The sequence below is a fragment of the Anabrus simplex genome, chromosome 4 (assembly GCF_040414725.1).
Source record: "Anabrus simplex isolate iqAnaSimp1 chromosome 4, ASM4041472v1, whole genome shotgun sequence".
NCBI classification, from domain to species: domain Eukaryota; kingdom Metazoa; phylum Arthropoda; class Insecta; order Orthoptera; family Tettigoniidae; genus Anabrus; species Anabrus simplex.
The window spans coordinates 66,610,617-66,622,963 of NC_090268.1; the positions used below are offsets into that span (position 1 = coordinate 66,610,617).

Here is a 12,347-nt window from a genome sequence, read left to right on the forward strand (position 1 = left end):
ATGTTTTTCAAGAATTAATACCCGTCTGGTCAGTACGAATGAAACATATATACTACTAATTTAAGTAAGGGATAGTCCGCTTCTGTCGTGTAGTGGTTAGTATGATTAACTGCCGACTCCGGGGACCCGGGTTCGACTCCCGGCACTACAACGAAATTTAGAAAGTGGTATGAGGGATGGAATTGAGTCCACTCAGTCTCGGGAGGTCAACTGAGTAGAGGAGGTTTCTATTCCCTCCTCAGCCATCCTCGAAGTGGTTTTCCGTGGTTTCCCACTTCTCCTCCATGCAAATGTCGTCATGGCACTTAACTGAAGGCCACGGCCGCTTCCTTCCCTCTTCCTTGCCCATACCTTCCAATCTACCCCCCCCCCCCCACAAGGCCCCTGTTCAGCAAAGCAAGTGAGGCGACCTGGGCGAGGTATTGGTCCTCCTTCCCAGGTGTATCCCCGACCCGAAGTCTCACCCTCCAGGACACTGCCCTTGAGACGGTAGAGGTGAGATCCCTCGCTGAGTCCGAGGGGAAAACCAACCTCGAGAAAGAAAGAAAGAAAGAAAGAAAGAATAAATAAATAAATAAATAAATAAATAAATAAATAAATAAATAAATCACATGCGTAGACCTTCCGGTAAATCCTTCAATTATTGTTCCACACTTGAGGTACATTTTTACTACATTAATTCAATTTCGCATTCAAGTATTCAGCAGATAGCTGTATGATAACAAAAAATACGAGACCCGACCCCGCGGTCTACAGAAAGCGAGCCTGCCTCTTACCTGGAGTCCACGAGTTCGATTTCGATCTGGTCAGGGATTTTTACCCGGATCTGAGGGCTGGCTAGAGGTTCGTTCAGCCTATGTGAGAGCAACTGAGGAACTATATAATGGTGAGATAGCAGTTCCAGTATATGAAGCCAAGAAAAAACGCCCGTGGGGATTCGTCACCCTGTCCACGCGTCATCTAGGAATCTGCAGGCCTTCTGTCTGAACAGTAGTCGCTTGGTAGGCCAATACCCATAAGAGCTGTTGTGCCAAGGGTGTTTTATAGATATTTCAATTCCCCTTCCTGATCTATCGCCCCTAGAAGGATGCGACTAGAAAACCGATCCGGGCACCGACCCAGTCTTTCCTTACTGTTGTCTATCTCGGGTCATTGCGCATTCATTAACTTCAGGAAAATGCTGTCATAGGAATTTATTAAATTTCTTAGGAAACCTATCTCTTCAAGGCCCAAGTAACAATTGTTACAGTCACAGCTACAGACTCCGCAGAAATTCAGACAATTTCTACTCCTGTTACACGAAAGGTAACATGACCTGATCCCGCAAAATGACAACAACAAACATAACTTTATTTCGCAAGTTGAGAGTCGACTCGCAAAAACTGGGGATTGTTCGAGTTAAGCTTATAGATGGTCGAAATGGTTTGAGATAAGTGAAAGTAGGAAATTATACCACAGAGGCATTTTGAATTAACTCTTAACATCAGATAAGTTGTCCTACTCGTTGGCTGAATGTCAGCGTACTGGCCTTCGGTTCAGAGGGTCCTGGGTTCGATTCCCAGCCGGGTCGGGAATTTTAACCTTAATTGGTTAATTCCAATGGCTCGGGGGCTGGGTGTGTGAGGCGTATTCAACATTAGAAATCATCCTAGGTAGGGCCATCATCTTCACAGACATGCAGTTCGCCTAATAGGCCGTCTGCTAGAAAAAGACATGCACCAGGCCTCTCCGGAGGCCATACGCCATTAAAATCAGATAAGTTCTATTTCTGCCTCACGTTACATTATCACACCTAAGCTTTTCTTCCTTCGTGTATCTAACTTGGTTGTGAACAATTCTTTGAAATCTAGAAGATACAGACTCGGGACATTCAGAACATATAAGCGCTGGCCGTGGTATTCGCGAATTCAGTAGAGGAATAGTTTTAGATCTCATCGTTGGTCATCCCAGAAATAACTCCCTGATGGAACTGCCTAACAACTGACCCACCTGTAGAAATTTGCCGTTGTCACATTTGCCAGTAAAAAGAAACAAAACAAACAACCGAAACAGACTTTCAACGTTTTAGGTCGTGTTACTTACATGTAGTACGTGTTGAAGAGATGTTAAGTACAGAACAAAAATGGCCAGCCGGACACCAGTGGGATCCGAACCCACAACCTCCCACTGGTGTCCGGCTGGCCATTTTTGTTCTGTACTTAACATCTCTTCAACACGTACTACATGTACGTAACACGACCTAAAACGTTGAAAGTCTGTTTCGATTACAATGCGGTCGTGAAAATTCAATATTCAAAAACAAACAACAATTCCTATTTGTACAGAATTTTTTTCTTGGAATATTAAATAACAAAAGACAGTAAGGTACGGTAGGAGCCTCCGTGGCTCAGGCGGCAGCGCGTCGGCCTCTCACCGCTGGATACCGTGGTTCAAATCCCGGTGACTCCATGTGAGATTTGTGCTGGACAAAGCGGAGGCGGGACAGGTTTTTCTCCGGGTACTCCGGTTTTCCCTGTCATCTTTCATTCCAGCAACACTCTCCATTATCATTTCATAGCATTTATCATTCATTAATAAATCACCTTGGGAGTGGCGACCCCATTGTAATAACAGCCTATATATGTTTCATTCATTACATCCCTGACCCGGTCAATGACTGGAAAACAGGTTGTAAGTTTCCATTTCCAGTAAGGTACGGCATATTTTATATTAAATGGCACCCCCTTTTACAAAAGTAGTTTCAGATGTACGGTACCGGTATTACAATTGTTTTAATTTTTTAAACATAACTACAATATCAAGTGAAATATTGGAAGCTCGGTTTTTACTTTACTCTGAAAAAAAAAAGTAAGAAAATAGCAAGCCTGTGGTTTTACGCGCTTTGTTAACCTGGCGATCATTCGCTGCAGAACCTACAGTTTTATGTGTAATCTGTACCACAGATACGTGACAGTTTTTTTCTTTTCTTACTCTATATGTACTGTGTTAGATAGATTTCGAGCCGAAGTCGCTTCCATAAGAAGTCAGTGACTATGTCACTCAGCTAACACGACCCTCCCAGAATATAAAAACTGCGACTGAACTTTTCGCAAAAAAAAAGACGTTATTCTTCTTTACAATTAGCTTTACGTCGCACCGACACAGATAGGTCTTATGACAACGGTGGGATAGGAAAGGGCTAGCAGTGGGAAGTAAAGTGGCCATAATTCATGTACAGCCTGGTGTGAAAATGGGAAACAACGGAAAACCATCTTCGGGGCTGCTGACAGTGGGGTTCGCACCCACTATCTCCAGAATGTATGCTCACAGCTGTGCGCTCCTAACCGCACGGCCAAAAAAAGAATCCGTTCCCAAGTCCAAAGATAGATGTAATTACCAACTACAGTTTTATCTGGCTATTGTTCTCTCTCAATGAAATGACAACAACAGTTAAACAATGAAGTTCAGGCCGTATCAAGTTGTTAAACTTGTGAACACCAGCCAAAACTAGTTATACATGTAAACAAATAATATTCTCTGAAGAGTTTCTAACACGTTCATTTTAGTGTCTAAAATCATGTCGGCTTACCTGAACACTGTTTCCCATTTCCATACCGGCTACGGAGTTTCTGCCATTGGAGGTCGTGTGGTGCTGTTGTTCCGTCACCATGGTGTCCAACACAATACTACTATTTTACGATACGTAATAGGCTACTACTGAAGCACACGAAAGCATCACACGATGTTGCCCGCACGCCTGTCAGAGTGCAACTACTGGCTAACTGGCGCTCACCCCAATACGCGCTCTAGCGGGCCATGAGTGGGGCCGACCTCTCCTCTCTCACTGCCGAACAGGAAGCACAACATGGCAAGACCGACAAGACTGGAAGGTGCCGGCCGGCACACGCTTCGCTGCGGTCTGAGTTCATGGTCCCTTACATGTTCAACTAACTAATTAGTGCCATAAACGCAGCAACCTGGGATTGTATTATGGTATTTTTTTATAAAGCATTCCATTAACGTGTACCTGAGAAAACGAAACTCATTCACACATATTCTACCTGATTCTCACGTACGTATGCACACACATTCACCTACGCAAGAAATCCAAAACCCTACAATACTTCTTCACAATAATTCAACAAAATAATCGAAGGAGGGCCTCCGCGTCTCAGGCGACAGCACGCCGGCCTCTTACGGCTGGGTTCCGTGGTTCAAATCCCGGTTACTCCATGTGAGGTTTGTGCTGGACAAAGCGGAGGCGACCGAGCTCGATAGCTGCAGTCGCTTAACTGCGGTCAGTATCCAATATTCTGGAGATAGTGGGTTCGAACCCCACTGTCAACAGCCCTGAAATGGTTTTCCGTGTTTTCTCATTTTCACATCAGGCAAATGCTGGGGCTGTACCTTACTTAAGGCCACGGCCGCTTCCTTCCTTCCAACTCCTAGGCCTTTCCCATCCCATCGTCGCCAAAAGACCTATCTGTGTCGGTGCGACGTAAAGCCCCTAGCAAAAAAAAAAAGCTTCCTTCTCACTCCTATCCCTTCATGTCCCATCGTCGCCATAAGACCTATCTGTGTTGGCGCGACGTAAAGAAACTTATAAAAAAGAAGAAGAGGAGAAGAAGAAGAAGAAGAAGAAAGTGAATTGGGGACAGGTTTTTTTTTCTCCGGGTACTCCGCTTTTCCCTGTCAACCCCCTGTGGATGAAGGCGGTAGAATAACACCCACAGTATCCCCTGCATGTCGTAAGAAGCGACTCAAAGGGGCCCCAAGAGCTCTGAACTTGGGAGTGTGAGTTGGCGTCCACGGGGCCCTTAGCCAAGTCCTGATATTGCTTCCACTTACCTGTGACCGGCTCCTGACTTTCATCTATCCCATCCAACCTCACTTGGTCAACTCTTGCTCTTTTCCGACCCGACGGTATTGGGTTGTGAGGCCTAGGGAGTCTTTCATTTTCACGCCCTTCATGGCCCTTGTCTTTCTTTGGCCGATACCTTCAATTTTCGAAGTGTCGGATCTCTGATTAGTGTTAATAGAGGATGATTGCCTAGTCGTACTTCCTCTTAAAACAGTAATCATCACCACTTTTCCTGTCATTTTTCATTCCAGCAACACTCTCCAGTGTCATTTCATTTCATCTCATCTGTCAACCATTAATCATAGCCCCAGAGGAGTGCGACTGGCTTCGGCAGCCGGCACAATTCTTATCCTCGCCGCTAGATGGGGCCTTCATTCTATTTCTGACCCGGTCGATTGACTGGAAACAGGCTGTAGGTTTTCAATCGAAGGAGGCTAAACAGTAAAGAACAGTCCATTTTTTTTATTTCTTCCTGACCATAAAACCATGTTATATCAGCTGTGACCCCAGCAGATATCTCTATGAAGTCAACCGCTAGCCTGAACACGAACAAGTCTCCAAGACGTGTTTACAAATACGGCTACAGGTACCAGCTCATTCAAAACACGAAGAGCTTACAAATAAATACCGTTGCTTTTTGTTTTCAATACAGTGGATTCGCGAATCTGATTGGAATCGGTGATACTGACATAGTGTCGTTGGTATCGAGCATTTTAAAAATCCATCCTTCAGGCAAGCAACTCAATGTTGAAAACATTGTAGGGATATGAGCTACGAATTTTAGATATCTATATAGATAAAATGATAATTTTGACTGTACATTGCTCAGAATTTTAAAATGATGGTATTTCTGTGTCGGACGTGTCCATAGTAACTAGTACATGCAACTTTCTGTAATTTCTGTCTGTCTGTACGTACACGAATCACGAGAAAAATGCTGAAGAGAATTAGATGAAAATCGACATGTGAACTCCGGGAATAAGTCGCTACAATCTAGGCCATAAATAATCTTATTCGCGCTGAGAGAAATGGTAGCTTAGGTTAAGGCCTAAAAATTAATTCTAAAATACACTGACTGACTGACAGTGACAATGCAACACCAAGGAGGAGTGGTTCGAAAGGCATGAAAGTTGGGGAAAAAACAGAGACGGCACGGACGAATAATTGATGTTTATTTCAAACCGATATGCAGGTTATACAATGCGCACGGCATCGACTCAGTGGGATGTAGGACCACCGCGAGCGGCGATGCACGCAGAAACACGTCGAGGTACAGAGTCAATAAGAGTGCGGATGGTGTTCTGAGGGATGGTTCTCCATTCTCTGTCAACCATTTGCCACAGTTGGTCGTCCGCACGAGGCTGGGGCAGAGTTTGCAAACGGCGTCCAATGAGATCCCACACGTGTTCGATTGGTGAGAGATCCGGAGAGTACGCTGGCCACGGAAGCATCTGTACACCTCGTAGAGCCTGTTGGGAGATGCGAGCAGTGTGTGGGCGGGCATTATCCTGCTGAAACAGAGCATTGGGCAGCCCCTGAAGGTACGGGAGTGCCACCGGCCGCAGCACATGCTGTACGTAGCGGTGGGCATTTAACGTGCCTTGAATACGCACTAGAGGTGACGTGGAATCATACGCAATAGCGCCCCAAACCATGATGCCGCGTTGTCTAGCGGTAGGGCGCTCCACAGTTACTGCCGGATTTGACCTTTCTCCACGCCGACGCCACACTCGTCTGCGGTAACTATCACTGACAGAACAGAAGCGTGACTCATCGGAGAACACGACGTTCCGCCATTCTCTCATCCAAGTCGCTCTAGCCCGGCACCATGCCAGGCGTGCACGTCTATGCTGTGGAGTCAATGGTAGTCTTCTGAGCGGGCGCCCGGAGTGCAGGCCTCCTTCAACCAATCGACGGGAAATTGTTCTGGTCGATATTGGAACAGCCAGGGTGTCTTGCACATGCTGAAGAATGGCGGTTGACGTGGCTTGCGGGGCTGCCACCGCTTGGCGGCGGATGCGCCGATCCTCGCGTGCTGACGTCACTCGGGCTGCGCCTGGACCCCTCGCACGTGCCACATGTCCCTGCGCCAACCATCTTCGCCACAGGCGCTGCACCGTGGACACATCCCTATGGGTATCGGCTGCGATTTGACGAAGCAACCAACCTGCCCTTCTCAGCCCGATCACCATACCCCTCGTAAAGTCGTCTGTCTGCTGGAAATGCCTCCGTTGACGGCGGCCTGGCATTCTTAGCTATACACGTGTCCTGTGGCACACGGCAACACGTTCTACAATGACTGTCGGCTGAGAAATCACGGTACGAAGTGGGCCATTCGCCAACGCCGTGTCCCATTTATCGTTCGCTACGTGCGCAGCACAGCGGCGCATTTCACATCATGAGCATACCTCAGTGACGTCAGTCTACCCTGCAATTGGCATAAAGTTCTGACCACTCCTTCTTGGTGTTGCATTTGCTCTGTCAGTCAGTGTATTTATGTTATTAGTGGTCCTATCTTAATGAAAATCGGTATGCAAAGTCAGAGAATAAGTCGCTACAATCCACGTCATAAATAATCTTATTCATGCTAAGAGAAATGGTAGTTTAGGGCAAGGCATAGTATTTTTTTTTTTTTTGCTAGTTGATTTACGTCGCGCCGACACAGATAGGTCGTATGGCGACGATGGGACAGGAAAGGTCTAGGAATGGGAAGGAATTGACCGTGGCCTTAATTAAGGTACAGCCCCAGCATTCACCTGGTGTGAAAATGGGAAACCATGGAAAACCATTTTCAGGGCTGCCGACAGTGGTGTTCGAACCCACTATCTCCCGGATGCGAGCTCACAGCTGTGCGCTCCTAACCGTACGGCCAACTCGCCCTGTAGGCCTAAAATTTAATTCTCAAATATTTGTTATTGGATGCCCTATCGACTAATATTTTCTTTTTTCTTAATCAGCCTACCCTCCAGGGTTGGTTTTTCCCTCGGACTCAGCGAGGGATCCCACCTCTACCGCCTCAAGGGCAGTGTCCTGGAGCTTGAGACATTGGGTCGGGGAATACAACTGGGGAGGAGAACAAGTCCCTCGCCCAGGCGGCCTGACCTGCTATGCTGAACAGGGGCCTTGGTGGGGGATGGGAAGATTGGAAGGGATAGACGAGGAAGAGGGAAGGAAGCGGCCGTGGCCTTAAGTGAGGTACCATCCCGGCATTTGCCTGTAGGAGAAGTGGGAAACCACGGAAAACCACTTCCAGGATGGCTAAGGTGGGAATCGAACCCCCTCTACTCAGTTGACTTCTCGAGGCTGAGTGGACCCCGTTCCAGCTCTCGTACCACTTTTCAAATTTCGTGGCAGAGCCGGGAATCGAACCCGGGCCTCCGGGAGGTGGCAGCTAATCACACTAACCACTACACCTCAGAGAGGCAATTATTATTATTATTATTATTATTATTATTATTATTATTATTATTATTATTATTATTGTTGTTGTTGTTGTTGTTGTTGTTGTTGTTGTTGTTGTTGTTGTTGTTGTTGTTGTTGTTGTTGTTGTTGTTGTACCGGCTGGTACACCTCTACGCCGCACATTTGAATTTTCCCCCTTAAAGTACTCCTCTACAGGAGAAACTCTGAACTGTAAAAACTGGATCAACTCATTAGTGTCTCAGAAGGTGTCACTACAGTAAATTTTGTGATTACGAAGTTGTTAATACTGTGTGGAGTTCCACTTGTTTTGTTTTCCATTCATCAAGAAATGTGGACATTCTCTTATAGACGTCTCTACTAAAAAACTATGATCATGCACCCTGGTGCGAAGTGAAGGAACTTCTCTTGAAGATATTTTGTACTCATAAGTTTTCCTATAACTAAATTCCGGTCTTTCATTTGTGGGTTGGCAATATTAATCTTCTTTCCGCCAGTTTTAAAGTTAGCCAATCAATTATTTCTGTAATTAATTTTTGACCAATCGTGTCTTTCTTCTTCAATTTTGATGTGTAACTTTTAGCCAGCCAATAAAAGCCTGTGGTTGTGGCTGTTTTATTCATGAAAGGTCTCGAATTTTCCTCGAGGGTATAAAAACTGCTGATTTTCTTGTCTCTCGGCCACATCATCAACAGTTAACTTAGTGTCTGGACGTGTAGCAGGAGGCGGGAAGCGCCTCTTTTTTCAGGCAGCAGTCTTCAATAAGGTAATGGCCGCATAACATCTTTATTTCTTGCTAGCTCAGCAGTTTAACACGCGGGGAAGGCCCGAAACCTTTACCATGTAACCTATCTATTAAACATGTAGAATTCTGTAAAAACTTCATATATCTTTAACTGTAAATTGGGGATAGAGATTGTTTTACCCTCTCGAGCTCCCCTTCATTTTGGATTTGAGGTGACTACGTTTTCGTAACCGTTTTTTCTACTCTTCCTTAATGTGTTAAATTTATTCTGTATACGAGTCACCTCCACTGGTTGGGAATAGCACTGTTCCACCGGCCTAGTGCCTCGTAGGTTTTAAGAAGTTTCATGTAGTAGTGCAAATTCTCGCCTCCATTCATTTTGCATTTTGGGCCATTAACTTAACCTGTTATTTTTTTTTCTAAGGCCCAGTAGGTTGGGTACAAGATACCCCTGTTTCCTTGTAAGTGTGCCTTGAGGGCAGTTAATGGTAAAGTCTGCTGTGGCCTTTGATAGACTCAGGATATTGAGAGCGGGTCAGCTCTTTTATTTGTGGTAAAAGTGCCTCAGAGAGGCTTGATATTCAAAGGTTCGAGCAAGCGCTCCATATTATTAGGGGTTTTGAGCTGAGAGCTCAGAAATTGTAAAACTTAGGGCTTGACGCCCAGATAGTTAAATTATCTCTAAATCTTGGCTTTCCTGGTCTTGTACCTGATTTGACTTGTTGTTATTTGTTGAAATTTTACGTGAAAATTGTTAAGTTTTGATATTTTCGAAAATATAACCTTTAATGCAATTTTAATTCATATCTCAGCTTTGTGGATAGACCCATTTCAGCCCGCACCTTCTTTCACCTCTGCATTCCACGCGTAACCCCGTAACTATTATTATTATTATTATTATTATTATTATTATTATTATTATTATTATTATTATTATTATTATTATTATTTAACACTTCGAACACATAGCTTGCTTGAAAACTGGCAATTAAGGAAAGGAGGATTATCCGAAAAATTCTTGGTCCCATATACACCCACACCGAATAACATTTTACGCTCACATCTCCAGATTGCCAGCTGAATGAATCTGTAAAAGCTTATTATCCTGCTTCAGAAGTCTCAAAACGCTTTCTCCTTGGTTGGTCGAGATCGATAAGGATCTTTTAAAGTGTGGAATCACAGAAACAGACATTCAACACCGAGCATCACTCAAACACTAGTGATGTGCGCGAATGACGCCTGGAATCGCGAGAATCGGTTCCTACGACACCGAAGTCGCACTCAATGTCGCATGCGAGGAATCGGTTCCCGATGACGTCACCAGAGTGTTCACTGTATACAGTGAAATATCTTATTGGTTTTCATGAATGAATTATGCCTCATAATAATGAAATAACAATTTATCCTCATAGTCTGGAAATCACATTACACATTTCGACACTGGGTGAAGCAATCGACAGTGTTATTTATGCTTATACTGTGGTTTTCTCATGCAGTTTTCAAATCTCTCTAACATAAACGTATAAAGTCTGTGGAATTAAGTCACATTTTTAATAAGTACACAACTTCTTTCGTAGCATACCTCTCTTCCGTTACATTTAATTTGCAATGAACCTTTAGTGCTACTGCCCGACTAATTGGCTGAATGGTCAGCGTTGAGGCCTTCGGTTTAGAGGTTTCCGGGTTCGATCCCCGGCGGGGTGGGAGGTTTTAATCGCCTCTCATTAGTTCATTTGGCCCGGGGACTGGGTGTTTGTGTTTGTCCTAACATGTTCCTCTTCATATTCAGACAACACACTACACTACCAACCGCTACAGGAACACGCAATAGTGATTACATCCCTCCACATAGGGTTTGCGACAGGAAGGGCATCCAGTTGTAAAACAGGGCCAAATCAACATGTGAGATACAGTTCGCACCCGCGACCCCACAGGTGTGGAAAAATTTGTAGAATAAGAAGAAAAAGAACGATTAATGATACTGCTAAATATTTTTATGAGAAACTGTCAGAATTATTATTTTTGTTTTCATCACTGTTTAACATTAGTTAAGGTTATCTCTTTAATACAGTTGTATTTTGTCGAAATAGTAGTGTTATATTACGTCATAATCTCCATTCAAGTTTTTATTTGTTTACAATCCATGCAGTTCGATTAGTTTCAAACAGAGAATCATATTTTCTGATCAAATTACAGTCGCATTGGAGTATATAAATCCAGGACACTACAGTGAGAGCAGGCACGGCTTGTAAAGTGACCTCGTTATAAACCAAAACGAACTGACATTACAGAACACATTCGTGCTGCACCTGTTTACGTATCTGCATCATAGATGGTGCTACTAGTTCCTCGGAATCAGGTACCCGATTCCCCCAGGCACATGGAATCGACTCTTCGCTATTCCAGTCGCAACCCATCACTATCCGATTCCGGAATCGGGTACCTGATTCCCCAGGCAAATGGAATCGACTCTTCGCGATCCGGTCGCAACCCATCACTATCAAACACTAACTTAAATCCGTTCATCAAGAAGTCCCAGTTCGATTGAAGCATGCCCATTCTGATGCATGGCAGAGAGCACACCCGGAAAGTGGGCCCACAAGAAGACACTGAGATCCTGCGGTCCTTAGTGGCCCTAACGATGAATAACAACAACAACAACAACAACAACAACAACAACAACAACAACAACAACAACAACAACAATGCTTACGTCACATGAGTACATTTTTATGCTCTTCGGAGACGCCTAGGTGAGAAAACTTTGTTCCGCCAGAGTTCACTACGTGCCAGTAAATCTACCTTTTTGCTAGTTGCTTTACGTCGCACCGACACAGATAGGTTATATGGCGACGATGGGACAGTAAAGGCCTAGGAATGGGAAGGAAGCAGCCGTGGTCTTAATTAACGTACAGCCCCAACATTTGCCTTGTGTGAAAATGGGAAACCACGGAAAATCATCTGTATGGCTGCCAACAGTGGGGTTTGAACCCACTATCTCTCGGATGCAAGCTCACAGCCGCGCCCCGCTAACCGCACGGCCAACTCGCCCGGTAGTAAACCTACCGACACGAGGCTTACGTATTTGAGCACCTTCAAATACCATCAGACTGAGCCAGGGTCGAACCTGCTAAGTTACGCTCAGAAGGCCAGCGCTCTACCTCCTGAGCTAGTCCGCCGGGCTTTCTGAGAGACAATAGATATAACTCGCTTTTGCTATTTAGGGGCCCCGCCCCCCGAATCCCCAGTGTTTTTATTTTTATTTTGTAAGTGAATGTAAGTCCGCCTCTGTGGTGAAGTGGTTAGCTTGATTAGCTGCTACCCCCGGAGGCCCGGGTTCGA

At 44.9% G+C, this 12,347-nt stretch overlaps 1 protein-coding gene across 1 annotated transcript in view; it reads right to left on the reverse strand.

The window, feature by feature from the left end:
• Window positions 1-3,639, reverse strand: part of ome (dipeptidyl peptidase 4 omega) — a 545,964-nt gene extending 542,325 nt beyond the window's left edge. Inside the window, exon 1 of the mRNA XM_068227167.1 lies at window positions 3,569-3,639. Coding sequence (XP_068083268.1) covers window positions 3,569-3,592 — 24 coding nt within the window. The 5' untranslated portion in view covers window positions 3,593-3,639. The remainder of the gene's footprint in view (window positions 1-3,568) is intronic.
• Between the last annotated feature and the right edge of the window lie 8,708 nt (window positions 3,640-12,347).